The sequence below is a fragment of the Solea solea genome, chromosome 17 (assembly GCF_958295425.1).
Source record: "Solea solea chromosome 17, fSolSol10.1, whole genome shotgun sequence".
Classification (NCBI taxonomy): Eukaryota; Metazoa; Chordata; class Actinopteri; order Pleuronectiformes; family Soleidae; genus Solea; species Solea solea.
In genome coordinates, this window is record NC_081150.1 from 20,076,393 (window position 1) to 20,096,998 (window position 20,606).

At 42.0% G+C, this 20,606-nt stretch overlaps 1 protein-coding gene and 1 long non-coding RNA gene across 2 annotated transcripts; both read left to right on the forward strand.

Annotated features, from left to right (window-relative positions):
- Positions 1-281: 281 nt before the first annotated feature.
- Positions 282-1,174, forward strand: LOC131443134 (uncharacterized). The gene is made up of 3 exons (XR_009233571.1): positions 282-666; positions 863-931; positions 1,048-1,174. It is a non-coding gene; the product is annotated as an uncharacterized LOC131443134 (long non-coding RNA).
- Positions 1,175-5,315: 4,141 nt separating this feature from the next.
- btbd9 (BTB (POZ) domain containing 9) lies at positions 5,316-16,804 on the forward strand. Its single transcript, XM_058612715.1, has 11 exons — positions 5,316-5,478; positions 6,850-7,059; positions 7,209-7,572; positions 8,814-9,099; positions 9,190-9,409; positions 9,567-9,686; positions 12,084-12,193; positions 14,545-14,734; positions 14,811-14,918; positions 15,511-15,589; positions 15,868-16,804. The coding sequence occupies exons 2-11, from the start codon at positions 6,875-6,877 to the stop codon at positions 16,063-16,065; spliced, it is 1,860 nt and encodes a 619-aa protein (XP_058468698.1). The 5' UTR covers positions 5,316-5,478; positions 6,850-6,874; the 3' UTR covers positions 16,066-16,804.
- The last annotated feature ends 3,802 nt before the right edge of the window (positions 16,805-20,606 follow it).

The window sequence follows — 20,606 nt, forward strand, 5'->3', positions numbered from 1 at the left end:
AAGACGGACACCAATCAAAACAAACCCCAGGAGAGATCAGGGAAATCCTCCTGTGAAATATCTCAGATTTTTCCACTGACTTCCACTTTTTTGTCATGTAAAGTGACTGATGTCAGAACCAAGAAAGAGTTCATCTTTAACCTCCAGCTCACACCCGAGAAGTCAGGTATGAACATTACCAGCTGTCATTCACGGGCATTTCTGCTTTCGTTTAACCGTTTACTGCGTTTGTCCAATTGTCCAGGTGACAAAATACCAGTCAATGAAGCTGACGCGTCCACGTCCACATCCACGTCCACGTTCTCATCCACGACCACGTCCTCGTCCATGACCACGACCACGTCCACGACCACATCCCAAGAGACTGGTTGAAAGCTCTACTCTGAAGAGACTACCAAGCTGTGGCTAACGTGCTAATGTGCTAAAAAATAATTGTTGTATTGTCTTTCCAGACTGGTGGTGGTTGTACGTCCTTGTGGCTGTAGTTGTGGTTGCAGCGGTGGAACTTTGTTGTATTTTAGTATTTGTAGTGATGAAGTGGAAGAGAACTCAAGGTAAGAACAACAAAAACGTGACACTTTTTCATTTTAAAAATTTGAGTTCGAATAAACGTCCAGGTTTTTTTGTTTTTTTTCAGGGAACAAAACGCAGACAAATGTTGATGACGTGAGTCAAAAAGCTGTTTAAATGTATAATCTATGCTATATTCAGAACATGAAACTTCATAGACATATACATATATATATATATGTGTGTATATATATATATAGTTTTTTTGGTGTATTTAACCCACATTGAGAGATAAATGTCCTTAAATGGCTGATGGAATAATGTTGTTGTTACTGTTTATTTCCTTCTATAGTCCGATCCTGAGGAAGGTGTGGCCTACACCTCCATCAGCTTCACCCAGAAGAACAGTGCTAACGCCCAGGTAAACTTCTATTTTGACTCTTAATTATGTTTTTAATTTGCCAAGTAACAATAATAACGTAACTGTTTTGATACTTTGAATTTAATATGGTTTATGATTTATGTGTTTCCTTCCAGGCTCTGAGAAAACACAAAGATGATGATGCGACCTACTCTTCTGTCGACTACAGAAGAGTAGAAACTGAATATCCAGAAACTGTGTTTTCCCCCGACCCACCTGGACCCCTGAACATCCATGTGCTCCCTCGGAAGAATCCTTTCCTGACCAACTTTTGCTATTAAAAAAATAATAAAATAAACATGTATCTGAGTCTTTGTGTCTGCGTTGTTGTGTACAGCTTGAGTAATGCTTGATATCATCTGTATATAAACAAGCATTTTGCCATGCAATCTGAAATTGAAGGCAAAGAAGCAATAAAACAATGAAACAATAAACAATAGGCCTTTATCACACTTCCTGGTTCCCATTTCTGGTAAATCGCAGAGCAGTGTATTCGCAGTCCGGTTGTTACCCTAGTTACTTGACAAACTATGGCTGCCTCCTCTCGCTGGTGCTGTTGCAACATAACGGGCTGTTCAACATCCATACCACAATTTTCCAACAGACAAACATATTCTCCACGGAAGCACGTTTGTGTGCAGCTTGCACTTTGACAAAGAAAGCCTGCATGTCAAAAAGTGGGCAGAAGAGCGGATTTATGTGAAATTATTAGGGAAGACACGGGTACTTCGTCAGTTGCTTTTCAATCGGGTTAATGTGCACATTGGAAAAGGCGAAGAGGCTAATGCTCGCATCTCCACTGTGGAGGAAGAGGACAAACAGCCTACAGTCGGTGAGGCTCAGGAAACCCGCTACTGACCATAACTACGCCTACGGAGTACTAACAGTCCTGGCCAACTTTTGGGAGATGACAGAGCTAAGTTGTCGAGCTATAACTGGCAGTCATGTTTGTCCACTGCTTCGGCGAATTTCGAGGGTTACTTCCGGGAACCAACTGTGACGCGATAAAGGCCTATTCTCATTATTATTAGATCAGGAGCAAAGCAGTGACGGAACCTAGTGTGACTGCAAATACAACAATAACAAACATGAAGTACGTGTTAACCCAGTGAGGGATGGTGCAGCAGTTTGGTTCCAGCATCAGCTGAGTGCAGGTTTGTATGTGTATGCTCTTAGCGACGCGTTCCTCCACTGTCTCATCTGGCTCAATCAACAAGGTTCTCACTTCCGTGCCAAAGGTCTTTGTCAGTTGTTTAACCACACGCTCAGCCACTGGCCTGTACATGGTGATGCATAGCGTGTGCTTCTCTGGAAGATTAAGCACTTCCTGCGTCACCTCCACCAGTCGCGTTATGCGCCTGGCCGCAGTCCTGGGAGGAAAGCTTGATAGTATCCCAGTCAATAGAAAGACATGGTGAATTGTCATAATAAGAAACAGATGGATTTTGCTCTGCATATTATTCTGCATATCTGTCATCGATTGGGATCTTTGTGGGCTCCTTGGCTGCTGGGGTTCCTGTGTCCCCCTCACTTGTCCTTCCTCTTGTGCCTCATTTGGTTGTTGGTTTTCGAGAGTCCTCCTCTCTTCTTGGGCCTCCTGTGTCCAACTAACCTGTTTGTCCTCCTTTGGCCCCTTTGCCTGCCAGTCCTCCTCTATCCCCTTCACATGCTTATCTTCCTGTGTCTCTTTTGCTTGTTGACCCTCCTGAGGTTCCTTTGCATGTTGGGTCTCCTGTGTCTGCCAGTTCTCCCATTTCCCCCTCACTTGCTGGGCTTCCTGTGTCCTGTTTGACTGCAGGGCCTCTTGAGTCTCTTTTGGCTACTGAGCCTCCTGTGTCCCTCTCACTTGCCAGGCCTCCTGTGACCTCTTTGTTTGACGGTCCTTCTGAGTCCCCCTTGCTTGCTGGGCCTCTAGTGTCCCCTTTGCCTGCTGAGCTTCTTGTGTCCCTTTCAGCTGCGAAACCTTCTCTATCCCCCTCATTTGCTTGGCCTGCCGTGTCCCCTTTGCCTGGTGAGCCTCTTGCGTCCCTCTTGGCTTCCGAGCCTTTTGTGTCCCACTCACTGGCCAGGCCTGCCGTGTCCCCTTTGCCTGGTGAGCCTCTTGCATCTCTCTTGGCTTCCGAGCTTCTTGTGTCCCACTCACTGGCCAGGCCTCCTTTGTTCCCCTCGTTTTTTGGTGTTCCCCTGTCCCACTTGCTTGTTTGGCCTCCCGTTTCCCCATCACCTGTCGGACCTTCTGTGTCCCACTTGTTTGACTGTCCTCCACTGTCCTCTTTGCTTGCTGTGTCCCCCCTGACCCCAACACTACCTGACCTACCTTGTCCCCCATGGCAGCTTTGCTGAGGGGAGTACCTCTTCTACACATGTGTTTTTTTGAGTGTTGGTGGGAGAGGCACCAATTTTCATGTCCTTGGAATGCTGAAGACATGGTTTGAACAAGACACACATTCAAATTACTTGGGTGGTCATCTTGGCTCTACGCGGACACATCCTATTCTTTGATGTCATGATATGAAATGTTGCAGAACACTGACATGAAAGTCCAACAACTGAGGACACCTCACGACAGATCTGTGATGTCACCAGAGACATGTTAATCTTATATAATAATCATTTTCTACGTGACATTTATATTTCAGCATCATTTTTAAACTGTAGGTTTGGTTTGGATCAGAACAGACAATAAAGTTGAATCTAATCTAAACACGGATACTTTGTGTGGGTTGAAACAACGGAGCATTTATTTTACGAATTTAGATTTGCTCATGTCATTTGTGTTGAAGCTCAACATTTCTTTTTATAGATCAGAATAATAAAAGAAAAAGTAAATTATGATATGATTTTTGAGGAATGCTACTTATGACTTGGCACTTCATGTATTCATTAACCTTGGAAAACTATAAGACTAAGGCCTTGTTTAAACTGCAGCCCAAATCAAATTTTTAAGCATATCCAGACTGTGTCTAGCTTGTTTTGTTTTTTGTTTTTTTCCAAAAGTGATTCAAACCACATACGGAGGCGATTCTGAAAGTCTCAGTCACTCAGATGGGATTACAAAGTGTCTTTCCTCAGGATTTCACTGAATGTGTATCTGTCGGAAGTGATCAGGCATCCATTTTAGTCAAATTCTCAGCTTCCACCGACTCTGTTTGTCGTACCGGTTCCATTGTTGTTCCGTCAGTCCGTTGCTCCCGTAGGAAATACACAAGTGTTCTATTTTTGCCAGAAGATGGAACATAACGCTTCAATTCAGCAGAATTCAGCACGAGTGGGCCAGGAAGTCAAACAGATACATTAATGGCCCTGGTATACTTCCGAATTGTGTAATCAACGCACAGGCTATGCGTGCAGCCCAGACTTTGGAACGCACGCAGAGTGCGTTGGGTGTGTGTGTGGAGAACTCATGTGAAGTGAACTCCCGCCCCACTGGTAGGTGGTGTATTAAGCCCCGCTCACCAAGCAGAAAAAACATTTTGACAACAGAAGAAGTCGTCGCCAAGGATAGTCATCCAAGCCTCGACCCTTGAACCAGCTGACAACCCGACTCCCCTGCCTGATGGGGAGTTGTAGCATCGTTCTCTTCTTCTTTGGTAGGAATGCGTCCTATTCCCTGCGTCCAGACTTGTACCATCACCCGATGGTGAAGTGGGATACTATAGAACCCTGCAAGTGTACCAGGGTCCGCACAATTGGATGCGCACATGCCACACACGCTGCAGAAGTATACCACGGGCTTAAGCGTCCCTTATTTACATGCATGCAGTGCATGCATGTAAGTCCCTCACAGCATCGAACAACAGCAACTTCAAGAACAATGACGTCAGTTGGAGGCATGTAATGACCTACCCAGTGGAAGAAAATAGTTCAAAAATCTGAAGAAAGTTTGCCCCATGGATTGGCATAACCATTTGGGACCTACACAGGCACAGATGTCTGTCGTCCATTTTGTTTAGGCTACTTGTTTTTCCGGGGCGTGGCCTGTAACTAAAGAAATCCATGTGAAAGACTAAAAACTAATTGACAATGTGAATAATGGACACACTAACAGTTGGTCAGGAGGATAATTACTTTCTTTCACTGAAATTATATAGAGAAAAAAAGCGATCACTCTTCATAACTTAAAACTAGAGCTCAAGATATTTTTTTTTATTTACATTTTGTCTTCTGTCTGTTTTATCAACTTTAGTTGCCAGAAGTGTTCACCTGTTTGTTTGTTTGTCATATGTTATCATATCCAAACACTTCAATAAAATGTGTAAAAACTAGTTTTTAGTTTTTATTTCAGTTCAGTTTTTGTCATTTCGTTAAGTATATCACCTTGTTTGCTAATACTGTTATGTTTGAGTGGAGAAGGAACCGGAAGTAGTTGTGCGTTAGTTCCGGTTGACCTACAAAATGGTTTTCGGTTTAATGTTGGAAGGATTTTGATGTCGGTGCTTGGCTTTTTTGTTTTATTTTTAACGCACATAGGTAGAAATACGCAGAAGTGTATTTACGAAAAGCCAAACTTCATTGAAACACAGGGGTGAGGAGAGGAGAGCTGCTCGGTGAGTTTTACCGCCCGTAAAAGAAGGGAAAATGAACCGAGTTAGTTAGCATGTTGTTAGCTGACGTTTGTCCGGGTATCAAATATCCGCCGCTGTAAACAACACAGCTCAGCTAGCTTCAGATAGCCGTCGCGTATGAATTGTAGCTGAATTATGACTTTATTTTTCTCTCCCACTAAAACGTTAATAACAGCCTTTGAGGAAAAAACGCTAAAAATAAACACAAGCTTTCGATTTGTTTTGCGCGTGCCACTATATTTAAATGCCATGCTAGTTAGCGCTTAGCATTAACTATTTGCGTTGTTTATTTGTTCGTATTAAAACATCATTTATGAAATATCACACTGTTTGTGTGTATGATACATCGGCATCGGACACACGACTACACTTATACCGTTTTGTCCATGCTTTTTTGTATTGTTTTGCTGCTGTGTCATAACAATTTCCCCTCGGGGATGAATAAAGTATTTCTGTTCTATTCTATAACAGTGGCGATTCTGAGATCCTCTACTCACTGCAAGACTATCTCATTTATGATCTGTCACATAGAGCTGCAACGATAAATCGTTTATTAAACTCCATAGAACAAAGACATCAGTAAAACTTTGGTATAATGTAGCACCAAATATAGTAAAATAATCACCAGATTAATTTATTATGAAAATAAAAGCCTTATAACAGCCCTAATATCATGTTGTATGCATAACAGAACAGGAAAACATTATTTCCTTACAGTGTTTGTATTCTTTCACAACAAAATATCTATCAACTGAGATCAAAGAACAGTACTTTACAAAGTCTTAAATCACTACATGAATTAAATAATAATATCAAATAAATAATAATATCAAGTCAGTGCATAGTTGAATGTATGTCTGTGATTTTTCTGCTCTTTCTTGGCAGTGTCCAGGAGTTTGTGGAAATGTGCCTTTCAGTGGTGCCTTTTCCTTGAGTATTTAATTACAGGGAAGCCGGATCTACAGGAGCCGTTCCTTTCAAAGAGCCGTTCAAAACACTCGGCTTGTTCTTATATTTCATTATTTTTCAGAAAAGAATCACTGGTTGTAGGTTATAAGGTAAAATTTGGATCAGAATGATTCAAACTTGCACATCCCACCAATATATTCTTTATTGGTGGAAGTTTTTCTGAAATAGTTGTTATATTTTCATTTGGCATGTGTTTTTATTGTCAACATTCCATAAGGTGGCGCCATGTCTCCATGAGATCACTATTTTGGCTTTTCCCTCACCTAAAAAAACTTTGTGGCGCAATTTAAAAGAAAATTTGCTGGCTACAACTAACTTCTTGCTAAGTTTTCCTCACGTTGGCAGTGTCATTTTAACTTTATCTCCTCCCTTTCTGTGTGTCAGATGTGACTGTGGCTCTCGTCGAACCATGAGTAACAGTCACCCCCTGCGTCCACTGGCCTCTGTCTCAGAGATCGATCACATCCACCTGCTGTCGGAGCAGCTGGGCGCCCTGGTGCTCGGCGAGGAGTACAGCGATGTCACCTTCATCGTGGAGGGGAAGCGTTTCCCGGCGCACCGGGTCATCCTGGCAGCTCGCTGTCACTACTTCAGGTATTTGTACATGTCTGAAGCCTGTGGTCGATGTTTGTTTTCATGGCTTCTATATAACCCTGCAGACTGTGTAATTGAAGATGTAGAGTCTTTCTTGCCAGACTCTCTGAACCTCCCTTTTTCTTTATTTTCTTCACCTTGTCCTTCAGGGCTCTGCTGTACGGCGGGATGAAGGAGTCCCAGCCTCAGGCGGAGGTGTGTCTGGAGGAGACGCGGGCGGAGGCCTTCTCCATGCTGCTGCACTACCTATACACGGGGCGCGCCAGCCTCAGCTCGGCACGGGAGGAGGTGGTGCTGGATTTTCTCGGCCTGGCTCACCGCTACGGCCTGCAGCCGCTGGAGGACTCCACCTCGGAGTTCCTGCGCACCGTGCTGCACACCAACAATGTCTGCCTGGTGTTTGACGTCGCCAGCCTCTACTCTCTGAGTGCCCTCAGTGCGGCCTGCTGCGCCTACATGGACAGACACGCACCTGAAGTGTTGAATTCAGACGGCTTCCTCACTCTCTCTAAGGTAAGGACGCTGCAGGATTTTGTCCATAAACTATAGAGCTGCAACGATTAAAAAACTGTTTATGTGATTTTTCTTAAATGTGAATATTTTCTGCTTTCTTCCCTCCATAAAACAAAGAAATCACTAAAACTGAATTTTTGTGTTTGTTGACACAAGACATTTGAGAAACATAATTTCCAGATTTTCTGAGATTTTATGGACCAAACATTTACTCCATTAATTAAGAAATAGAATATGGACAGATAAATTGATTTTTAAAAATGTATTTATGTTTTTATTTATGTGCAACTTTGGGGTTAATTGTCTTGCTCACATTAAGTCACTGTTTTGAACCGCCTGTTTGTCTTTTAATTGCGTAAATGTCCAACGGTGACTCTGTAACATCACAAGTGTGTCCAACTTTACATCCTTTGGATAAGAAATACAAGAAACATCGGTAGAAATATGACGGTTTCCACTCTCTCACATTTCCTTGATCTGTATGCGCGCTAACGCGGCGACCTCGGCAGTAAAAGTTACACGCTCAACATTATAATAACATTCAAGCATGTGTGTGGTGCCCACTTTGACATATTTCTAGTCCAATCAAGTGGACGAAAGTGTCATAAGAGAAGAATAAATGAATAGATAAAAGGCAGGGAAGACAAAATGGCTCACACGAAGGAATGAAATACAGATAAAAATACATTTAAAAACTGATATAAAATGTAATTTCTGACTGGACCTTTAAAAGCCAAGGAAATGGGAGGGGTTTAAAGAAGATTGTTTGTACAAGAAATGCAAGAAAAGGAGTTGAGAACATAATACTTAACATAACTTAAGCATTAAAAAATAACTAATAAAGAGGAACGTGAGCAGTTATGATCCTGTGAGCCTTTGTTTGATGTAACTTGTGATGCAGTGGCTCTAGTGGCCGGCGAGAGCGTCTCGCACACACACACACAGAGGCGTGGACGGAAACCACAGGTTTTTACTGCAGGCCTCAGCGTTTGTTTACATAGCTCGAGCTGAGCTTATACTGACACAGAAATAGTCTCATAAACTTCCAGATAAACATGTTAAAGTTATTTTTTCCCACTTGATAATAATTTAAAACTGTAAAATTTTAAGTTACAGTCTTGTGTAATAATGAAAATAAGCAAAAAAAAGCTCTACATTTCTGATTGAGAGTCTTTAATTATTATTTCTTGCTTTTTGTGCCACTTGTAATGACTTGAACCCGTCTCTGTGTGCGTTTGCAGACCGCTCTCCTGACTGTGGTCAGCCGTGACTCGTTTGCCGCCAGCGAGAAGGAGATCTTCCTGGCTCTGTCGCGCTGGTGCCGCCAGCAGGGGGACGGTAGTGGGGACGTCGGGGGTGGGGACACACGCGTGGTGATGTCGGCCGTGCGGCTGCCTCTCATGACGTTGACGGAGATGCTGAACGTGGTGCGGCCATCCGGCCTCCTGAGCCCCGACGACCTGCTGGACGCCATCAAGACCCGGTCGGAGAGCCGCAACATGGACCTGAACTACCGGGGGATGCTCAGTCAGTGCTTCCACACTCACCGCCGTGGTCTTGATTGATGGACATTTATCGAATTAATTAAAAACCGGTTTTCTTTTTGTCGTTGTGCAGTACCAGAGGAGAACATTGCCACCATGAAGTACGGTGCTCAGGTGGTGAAGGGGGAGCTGAAGTCGGCGCTGCTGGACGGAGACACACAGAACTACGATCTGGACCACGGCTTCTCCAGGCACCCCATCGAGGAGGACGGCAGGGCCGGGATCCAGGTCAAGCTGGGTCAGCCGTTCATCATCAACCACGTCCGCCTCCTGCTGTGGGACAGAGACAGCAGGTACGGCCAGGAACATGCACCCTGTTGTGGTGCATTTTTTGATGTTTTTCGATGATTTTTTTTCTCTTAACCTCATTAAAATATCCCTGCAAACGCAGCATGAGACTGTTTATGTTGTCATTTAATTTTATACCTGTATATATTTTGTTTTGTGAAGGTCGTACTCGTACTACATCGAGGTGTCGATGGACGAGCTGGACTGGGTGCGCGTCGTGGATCATTCCAAGTACCTGTGCCGCTCCTGGCAGAACCTTTACTTCACGCCACAGGTTTGCAGGTAAACCCCAGCAAACCATTTACAGCCATACACGCGTTAACTTTTTTTTTTCTGCTTATTTTAACCACAAAAGGACCAGAAATTGTCCTGTCAGTGCTTTTGCCCATATTTCCAGAATAACTTTCGATATCTGGCAGTTATTTACAATGTACTGCCATGTTAAAAAAATCCTGTAGTTGTACATAAACATCAGATTTTGAAATTTGAACAGTATAAAACATGATATAAATGACATTTGTTTGAGGTTGTTTTTGTCTCAATGTGCCAAAAAACAGGCAATAAAAATGGAAACTAGCTTTTGTCCAGGTGATTTTCCCACTCTCTCTGTCGATTATTTCCTTGATTAATAGAGCACTTGTTTGGTCCATAAAGTGTCCGAAAATCCTCGGTGTTCACCTGTTAACATGTTCTCAAATGTCTTTGTTTTGTCCACAAACAGAAAATATTCACATTTAAGAAGCTGAAAAATCACAGAAACTTGTTTTAATATTGAAAAAAACACTATAAGTGATCGATTAATAATGGAATAATCCTTGCAGCCCTAAACACCAACAACTACGTATAATTGTGTATTATTTTTGGTGCATTTTCACCGGCTCTACTCGCCTCGCCACGCCGCGGCACGGTTTAAGTTGCGTTTTCACTAGCATAGTACCTGGTACCAGGTACTAAAAATAGTACTAGTACCTCTTACCAGGTACTATTTTTAGTACTTGCTCCGGCGAGGTTCCAAGCGTGCTAGTAGTAGGTACTATGCGGTGATTAGTCAGACTGCCGGCCACTGACTGGCCAGAGTCCCGTCACAGGAAGAGACGTCCTACCCACAAATCAAGCCAAACTGTAGATCACTTAAAGGGGACATATTATACCTTATTTCCCCCATTAAAATAGTTCCCTGGTGTCCTAATGAACATGTCAGTGACATGCCTTGGTCAAAATACCATAAGGATGAAGCACAATAGCAGTTCAATAACCCTGCTAAACCCGCCCCTTTCAGAACGCTCGGTTTTCATGCATGGTCCCTTTATATGCAAATGAGACACAGGCAAACACACACCCACTTCTTCCAGGGGGTTTCTGATTTGTCCTCTTTACAGCGCTCACTCGCTCAGCTGCTTCTCGTCTCCCCCTCCCTCCACTAGTTCTCTGACAATATCAACATGGCAGCATGCGCAGAAAACAGCGAGAGTGCCGTCACAGGAAGAGACGTCCTACATAAGGATCGAGCCGAACAGTGCCGAACTGTAAATCAGTTAAAAACACTTAGGGACAGCACAGCTGATCGCCACCGCTGATCGCCAGCAGCGCGCGGCGAGCTGAATAAACTGGCGCTGTATGTGGCTGTATCAGACCGGTGACTGTATGCTCCGGAGCTGGCGATCAGTTTAGGCAGCTCGATCAGCGGTGGCGATCAGCTGTGCTGTCCCTAAGTATCCATGTGTCGGAGGTCTGTTCCTGTGACGGCACTCACACATACAGCGCCAGTTTAGGCAGCTCACCGTTCGCCGCTGGCGATCAGCGGTGCTGTCTTTTTAACTGATTTTCACAGAGAGTGCAGCACCGCTGATCGCTACCGCTGATCGCCAGTGGCGAGCAGCATAAACGGCCGCTGTATGTGACTGTATCAGACTGAACATTAGCTTCATATATAAAATCCTCTGAGGCTGGAAGTTTGTGTAAAACACTGTGCTCCACTGTGCAGCCACGACAACACACTTGTCCCTCCGCGTTGACATAATACCGCTCTTCCCCCCTTGGCCTGCACTCTCGCAGGGTGGAGCTAAGGTGGAGCTCTCGAGGTAAACTTACTGGTGGGCGGTAACATTCGCGGTGAAATGCGCATGCTGCCGTCATAAGCGCAGGGAATTCAACATCGCGTGTTTTATCGCCTATACTTACACTAAGGGGGACCACGAAAACATGACGGAGTATTCTTTTTCCACACTTTGGTGACTGGTAGGGCCTCCAGAGTCCCAAATATAAGTATTAAAATGGTTAAGAGGCTGGGCTCCGGAGACGTGTGGACAGAAACTACAGAAGTGTGGTGTAAAGTCACTAGTCACTTGTGTGTGTGTGTGTGTGTGTCGTGTATAAAACAAGTCACCGCAGTTTCACTCAGCCGTGCAGTGATGACTCTGCCCACGTTAAGTAGATACTTTTTTGTAGTGGAGATGCAACCTAATCGTGCCGTGTCCTGCCGCGAGGCGAGTAGAGCCGGTGGAAATGCGCCATTAGAGTGCAATCACACAACATTTGTAGATATATTTGCCCTTTACTTTAAAGGTTTTTCATAGCTTCTCTTCTTCTTCCTGTGTTTTTACCGATGTTTCCTTTTCTCCTGCTTGTTTAAAAAGATTGGATTATTTATTTATCTTTTTTATTTTTCTTTTGCGTCAGATACGTTCGCATCGTGGGAACACACAATACCGTCAACAAGGTCTTCCACCTGGTGGCGTTTGAATGCATGTTCACCAACCGCTTGTTCACCCTGGAGAGCGGACTTGTGGGTAAGATTGCAAACGTCGTAGTCGTCGTCGTCCGTACTTCTGACCATACTGTGATATTGTGGTGCTTTTTAAAAAGATTTTATTTCAGTCACTGAAATACTGAAATATACGACGGCTTGTTAGGGCCAAGAATGAAAAAAAAATATATATACAGACCCGGGGAGGGGGGTAATATTAAGAGAAAAAAAGTTGCAGATTTATGAGATTAAAAGTGGCAAGTGAGCATTTTCAGCACCACAGACAGCTTCAGATTGCGCTCACATGAAAGAACAACCAAGCAGGCCACCTGTGAACCAGCAATACAGAGGAGATTGTAGTAATAAGTGGGTTCCCAGCTGCGGTGGACTGTTGTATAGGTGGTGCTGAGAATGTCCAACATAAATCTGCTACTTTGTTTCTCGTAGATTTGCTACTTTCAATCTCATAAATTTGCAACTTTAGTAGCAAATTCTCGTGGCTTTGCTACTTTCAATCTCATAAATTTGCGACTTTATTTTCTCGTAGATTTGCTACTTTTAATCTAATAAATCTGCAACTTTATTTTCTCGTAGATTTGCTACTTTTAATCTCGTAAATCTACTTTATTTTCTCGTAGATTTGCTACTTTCAATCTCATAAATTTGCGACTTTATTTTCTCGTAGATTTGCTACTTTCAATCTCATAAATTTGCGACTATTTACTTGTAGATTTGCTACTTTCAATCTCATTCATTCGCGACTTTATTTTCTCGTAGATTTGCTACTTTTAATCTAATAAATCTGCAACTTTATTTTCTCGTAGATTTGCTACTTTCAATTTCATAAATCTGCTACTTTTTTTTCTCGTAGATTTGCTACTTTTAATCTCGTAAATCTACTTTATTTTCTTGTAGATTTGCTACATTCAATCTCATAAATTTGCGACTTTATTTTCTCGTAGATTTGCTACTTTCAATCTCATAAATCGGCTACTTTATTTTCTTGTAGATTTGCTTTTAATCTCTTAAATCTACTTTATTTTCTCGTAGATTTTCTACTTTCAATCTCATAAATCTGCTACTTTATTTTCTCGTAGATTTGCTACTTTCAATCTCATAAATCTGCTACTTTATTTTCTCGTAGATTTGCTACTTTTAATCTAATAAATCTGCTACTTTATTTTCTCGTAGATTTGCTACTTTCAATCTCATTAATCGGCTACTTTATTTTCTTGTAGATTTGCTTTTAATCTCGTAAATCTACTTTATTTTCTCGAAAATTTGCTACTTTCAATCTCATAAATCTCCTACTTTTATTTTCTCGTAGATTTGCTACTTTCAATCTCATAAATCTGCTACTTTATTTTCTCGTAGATTTGCTACTTTCAATCTCATTAATCGGCTACTTTATTTTCTTGTAGATTTGCTTTTAATCTCGTAAATCTACTTTATTTTCTCGTAGATTTTCTACTTTCAATCTCATAAATCTGCTACTTTATTTTCTCGTAGATTTGCTACTTTCAATCTCATAAATCTGCTACTTTATTTTCTCGTAGATTTGCTACTTTTAATCTAATAAATCTGCGACTTGATTTTCTCGTAGATTTGCTACTTTCAATCTCATAAATCGGCTACTTTATTTTCTTGTAGATTTGCTTTTAATCTCGTAAATCTACTTTATTTTCTCGAAAATTTGCTACTTTCAATCTCATAAATCTGCTACTTTTATTTTCTCGAAAATTTGCTACTTTCAATCTCATAAATCTGCTACTTTATTTTCTCGTAGATTTGCTACTTTCAATCTCATAAATCTGATACTTTATTTTCGCGTAGATTTGCTACTTTCAATCTCATAAATCTGATACTTTATTTTCGCGTAGATTTGCTTTTAATCTCGTAAATATACTTTATTTTCTTGTAGATTTGCTACTTTCAATCTCATAAATCTGCTACTTTATTTTCTCGTAGATTTGCTACTTTTAATCTCATAAATCTGTGACTTTTATTTTAAATATTATCCCCCTCCCCCGGGCTCGTTATATTTTTTTCCATGCTTGGCCACTGAAATACCACTGAACATGGTCGTGATTTGGCTCACGATTGTCTAGACTCTGTTAAATATTGACATTTTTTCAAGTTTTCAGGATTATTAAGTCTTTTTAACTTTGATTTACAGTTCCTCATCGTTGGCTTGTTTCTTGTGTCGGACGTCGCACTCATGACACTCTCTCATGAGTGACACTCTCTCACCAATCAGTGTCCGACAGTCTGTTGACATCAGATTTTAGTATCGGCTCAGCTGAACCTCACACCAAGCCAGGTCGCGCTGGAACATTTTGTGGCAAAGCCTCATTAGAACTCTTTTTTTTTTTTTGTCTTCCTCCACGTCCGCAGTGCCCAGCGACAACGTGGCGACCATCGCGTCCTGCGCCAGCGTCGTCGAGGGCGTGAGCCGCAGCAGAAACGCCTTGCTCAACGGCGACACGCGCAACTACGACTGGGACTCGGGATACACCTGCCATCAGCTGGGCTCTGGAGCCATCGTCATCCAGCTGGCTCAGCCGTACGCCATTGGATCCTTAAGGTAGGTCCAGACACAGATGTCGGACCTTTTAAATTGTACCTTATACACGTACATAAGGTTGTGTTTGTGTGTTCAGGCTGCTGCTGTGGGACTGTGACGAGCGCTCGTACAGTTACTACATCGAAACCTCCACCAACCAGCAGCAGTGGACGAGGGTGGTCGACCGCACCAGGGTGGCCTGTCGGTGAGGCTCCTGTATTCCTGTTTCCAAAAAACACTCTGTCTCTGCCTGTCGCATAAATCACAAACACAACGTGTTCCATGGCCCGTTTCAAAGTAAAAACGTTCCAAAGTCGAGACGCAGGACCACACTGGTGTTGGTAATCAAACGGTTTCAGGGAGGAGATTCCTCTAGGGATGTGGGATCTCACAGACTTGGGAATATAAACAGACTGTGGATGAAGTCATGGCTGAGAAGAATCAACTTGTTCTTGTACAAGTTATGGTTCTAAACTTAAGTTCCTGATTTAAAATCAGGAAGACTCCGACGACATTAAAATCACGTCTGTTAATCCCTCACACGACAACATAATCTGTTTAAATCAGAAGACGCCTACTATTGTCGGAAGACACCGAAATCTGACCCTTACTTTAATGAACTGGAACTGAACATTTTTATTTCGGTATTTATCAATGGGAGTGTTGTTTTTATTCTTCTCTTCTTCTTTATCATTCTTTTCATCAGATTTTCCAAATGTGGACAGTAATGTATCTTTATCTGTACATAAATGTTCGTGTAAAGAGGCTCAGCATCCTCTGAATGTTGTTTCTTCCAGATCGTGGCAGACGTTGAAGTTTGATAAGCAGCCTGCTTCCTTCATCCGAATCGTTGGGACACACAACACTGCTAATGAGGTGAAAATATCGACATTTCGACTTTTAACCCTGGCATAGACACTACAGTTCTTGGAATCATTTTTGGAAAACCTAAAACGCTATTTTTGAAAAAAAAAACCAACTAGTATGTTTTGGAGTTAGTGCAAAGATTAGTCGCATGCTTTGGTGTAGCTCCGTTACAGCGCCTCACACAGACCTGGCATATGAACTACAACATTATTATTTCCTGAAACAGTCGTACAGGAAAGGCTTCTGTTTCAGTGCCTCGTTTGACGCTGTGTGAATTCTTGCCGCAGGTTTTCCACTGCGTTCACTTCGAGTGTCCGGCTCAGCTCGACACCGAGGTCGCTGAGGGCAGTCCCGGCGTCAACTCGTCCGACTCTGGCGCCGCGCCCCTGCAGCCCCGCCCCCAGCGGCCTTCACGCACGCACAGCCTGCTGCCCACCCAGTCCTCCTCCTCCTCCTCCACCTCGCCGCCGTCCTCACATCATTAAGAGTGGAAAAGAGAAGCCTCAGAAATTCCATTTTTGCACAGCCGTCATCATCCAGACTACACTGCTGAGACGCTGCTAAAGGAAAGGCTCATCGTCATTCACCGTGGTCCTTCTGTCGTCAGTGCAACGCTAGGGACGTGGTTTTTTTGATCTGTAGCAGAAACACACGTAACAATCTCCACAGTCTTCCCAGTTTTAAAAACTGAAAAGTTAGATATTGCATCCACTGGCTCATAACATTTTTGTGAAGGTAACTTTTTTAGACTTAACTAGAGTTTTATCCCTGAAAAGGTGTAAAAAAAAAAAAAAAGAAGTGTAATCTTGTCCGGTGACGATAACACGTGCCCACACACACACACTGAAATCAGACAGACGTGGGGTTGTTGAATTTTATGGGTTAGAAATATTTCCAAAACAGAAATGGATTTTATCTCCAAACAAGATATTTTTTTAAAGAAACTCGTCTTAAAGAACGTCTCGGCACTTTTCATACCATCGGGCTAACAGAGTACAAGTCCTAGTATTTTTTCAAACGTTGGAGTCCTTGAGGGTTTTTTGTTTTTTGTGCCAAAGCCGACACTTTCTGCGGCATTTGTGTGCAAATAGCACTTAATTCATTTTATGCATTTGCATTTTTTAAGTAATCGCTGCTTGAGTATTTTGATTGACGGGCAAATCCCGATCTGGTCGTTAAAGTTCGTACCCGAACAAAGAAAACCAGCGCTTTTCCATGACACTGTTCTAGTCACGATATCGACCTTCTAACGCAAAGGTGGAGTTGAGGATCTGACCATGCCCCCCTGTTTTAGCTGCTGTAGCACGACTACCAATGTTAGCTCCTCCCCCTAACCCGAAGCTGTCGGATGTTGTTAACGAGAAAACGTGTGAACAACGTTTTGAGCGCGTAGCAAAGCACAGGAAGTCCTCAAAATTCAACTCGATAACTAGCGCCATAGATGGGTTTGTAGCATCAGTCATGTGACCTTAGTTTAATGAATATAGTGGAACCACGCTACGGAACGCCAAGCAGGTCACGACTCACTACAAAGGTTTCCTTCCATGTGTCATGGCATGTGATCATGCCATTGGAGGTCAGAGGTCACAGGTTAGTGATTGCTGGACCTTCAGAGCGAGTTATTACGACATAAAACCAATGATCTTAGACCAGACTAGAGGAAGACAGATCGAGGATCTGGAGAATCGCTACATGCCTACAAAGCGGTCGTGTAACTGAATCATTAGACTCAGTTTAGATTGAAAAAGATTTGTTTCACAGAATCGTTCAGTACTCGCATTTTAACTCTTTTTAAACCAATCTACAGGTCGGCTTTGTTTGTCTGTTGCCATCACTGCTCAGTTCGCTTTGGATTAATGGAACTGAATCGTGGAAAAGTGTCATGAAACACGCGTTTTTAAGCACAAACGATTATTGCGGCTGAGGGATGGAATCACTAGAGTTGTTAAACATTGGCGCTGAGAGGCCTCGGACCAAAATTTGCACCCCCCCCCCCCCGGTGTTAGTATGTGGCGGTCACGTGTGCAGCTGCCGTCGGCACTTTACTTTTCCTCGTGTGAACGAAGTTGAAAGGCTTTTTTCTGACTGAAGAACAGAACTCGCTGGAGCTGCTGGAAAAAAACCTTTGTTTGGTGTTAAGTTAATTTAAAATGTACTTTGCTCGCTCTCGGGTCGGTGGGGTTTAAGCTGTGTGTGTTTTTATTTTGTGTGTGAATTTAAGCTCGGTGCTGTGGTTTACTGTTTTTGTTTCTCTGTGTCCTGATGTTGCACTTTTGAGTTTGTCCTTGGAAAAAGCTCTTTTTTTGTTTTTATTTGAAACCTCTCGTTTGACGTTAAAGCTGCTGTCAGCAATGCTCGCCGCCGTCGTTGGGATAACTTCCTGTTCGTGATGTGTTCAAAGATATAGAGAAGCTGACGTCACGCGTGTGGCGCGCTGGGGATTCTCGTCCGTGATTGGACGCTTGTCCCCGCGGGAGTCCCGAGGTTCTGCTCTTTGTGGAGTCCTGGCTCCTGATTGGATGAGAGTGTAGAGGAGAATCTGCGCAAAAGTTTTGTTGTTTATTGGCTTTTTTATCCACGGCCTTAAACCCACACTTAAGCTCATCATCTTTGTCGTTTTGTTTTCCGTGTTTTGTTTTCCGTGTTTTGTATTCGGTGTTTTTTTTTTAATTAAATTTTCTGCTGTATGAAAAACACAAACATGGGTCTTTTGTCCGCAGTAGATCTGATCTCCTGAGTCACATGACTGTTTCTTTCTTCTCCTCCGTGACCTTTTTTGCCGTCTTGTACTTCGCTGACAGCAGCTTTAAATCATCGCGGACGACTTTTACCGACGTCGTCGTCGCCTAACTTTACTGTCGGAGGTTGAATGAAGTCTTTTGATTATGTTACAGTGTAATGTATAAAACACACACACGCACACACACTCCCCCCCTACTTCTGACTTAACATATGTGTATAGTTTTGACTAATATATTCATATATATATATGTGTGTATATATATATATATATATGTATATATATATATATATATATATGTGTATGTGTATATATATATGTGTATATATATATATATTTTTGTTTCTGAGCATTCATTCATGTGTGATTGCATTTCACTGCCTCTCACTCACAAACAGACGTGATTTCGTTCACTGACAGATTGTTTGTTTGTTTGTTTGTTTGTTTGTTGGGCCTGAATCACTCGCTCTTTGATCTTCAGGTGTTTGATCAGTCGTCATGTTTGTTCTGCTCCGGGAACTGTTGCCCCTGTTTGCTCCTCAGGCTGTAATGATGTGGGTTTGTTTGTTTTGTTTGTTTGTTTTGTCATTAAACATTTAAAAAAAAGTCACAGTTTGAACATTGAATGGTGTTCGTTTTTTATTTGGTGGGATTTTCTTTATTTTGAAAACCAGAAAAGTCACATCTCATGTAGGAACTGGACATTAAATGTGTTAAAATAATAATAACAATAATAATAATAATAATAATAATCTTTACCTGAAACACGAAGAGTTGTTTAAACATCTTCAAGAAAACCTTCGACTCCGGGCTGTGGATGTTTTGGTTTTAGAGCTTCAGTCTGCCTAGCTTTTTTGATCATCCCGATCTAATGAATGCGTGTACCGAATTTTGTTCATGCACGTTAAACCTGCTGCTCAGGCCAACTTGTTTTGGGGGCGGAGCAGTTATTTGCCCCTCCTTCCAATTTTCCATGCTTTGTCACCAAACGACTTTCACACATACATTTTCACTAGGATTGATGCAGATCGCAGAAATCCGTGAGTGTTGGGGTTTGTTCAGGGCCTCAAAAACACGATTTATTTTGAGGAAGAAGAAGAATCCTTTGCATTTCAATAGGGTTCTACGCACCTTGTGCTCGAACCCTAATAAAAACAAAAATGGACTGTCCAAAAGAAAGATCTAAAAATAATGAAACTAAACCCTTTTCTACCAAAAATACAACAGATTAGATTAGGTAGAACTTTATTAATCCCTCAGAAATGAATTATTAAAACATACTGTATATAACCAGTATATAACCTGGGTGACGTAGAAAATGAAACGAATACCACATTTTAAAAATAATATTCTCTGGCTGTCTTAATCTGATGTCACTGCACCAGTGTGTGAAGTCAGTGAGGAAGAGGAAGATGATGATGTTTACACCGCTGTAGTTTAACGTTACAGAGAGACATCAATATTGTCTCACGTGGTTCTGGGTTTAAAAAGTTTGACTGAAAATGAAACAAATGGATGCTGATGTGTGTGTGTGTGTGTGTGTTGTGTACACAAGGCGTAGACACACAACAGGGAAACACAGAGGTTAATGAGAGATCAATTAAGGCTCATGTTTGCCGACATGTGTCCAGTTAATCCAGCTCTGCTAACTAACTGTTAATCATTAACTACTATTAACTACCATTAAAGTCCTGGTGACACATCAGCGCTTAATTTAAAGTAAACTCTCTCATTACAAACGTACGTTTTTTTACACGAACCAGTGTTGTAAATGTAACACATTACAACATTCACGTATTTGTACTTTTCTTTGTTATTTATATTATTATATTTATTATATACTTTTACTCTCCTACATTTCCTCCAACTGTCTTTGTTACTTATGACTAACAAATAAAATCAGAAGAAGAAGAGTTGGTATTATGGTCCGTATTTATATAGTTTTTCTAGTGTCGATGAACTGCTTTACACTACAGTTTTCACCCATTCACACGCTGCAGCAGGGGGTTAAGTGTCTTTGCCCAACAACACGAGCAGAGTCAGGAATTGAACCCACAACCTTCAAGTTGAAAGACAACTCACTCACTCACTCACTCACTCACACATTTCCTCACTTTTTTAATACTTTTACTTCTAAAACTTCAGTAAATTTTAAATCAGAAAATTACTTTTTATACTTAAGTCAATGTCTTAAACTGTAACTACTTTTACATCATTTTTTATTATATAAAAAAGTGTCAGTTTCTGCTAACATACTTGTACTTTTATGTGTAAAATGTGGATTTT

Coding starts and splice junctions, on each gene's coding strand:
- btbd9 (XM_058612715.1), top strand. CDS start 6,875: ATGAGTAACAGTCACCCCCTGCGTCCACTGGCCTCTGTCTCAGAGATC. Junction 7,060..7,208: donor GCTCGCTGTCACTACTTCAG/GTATTTGTACAT, acceptor CTTGTCCTTCAG/GGCTCTGCTGTACGGCGGGA. Junction 9,687..12,083: donor TTCACGCCACAGGTTTGCAG/GTAAACCCCAGC, acceptor CTTTTGCGTCAG/ATACGTTCGCATCGTGGGAA.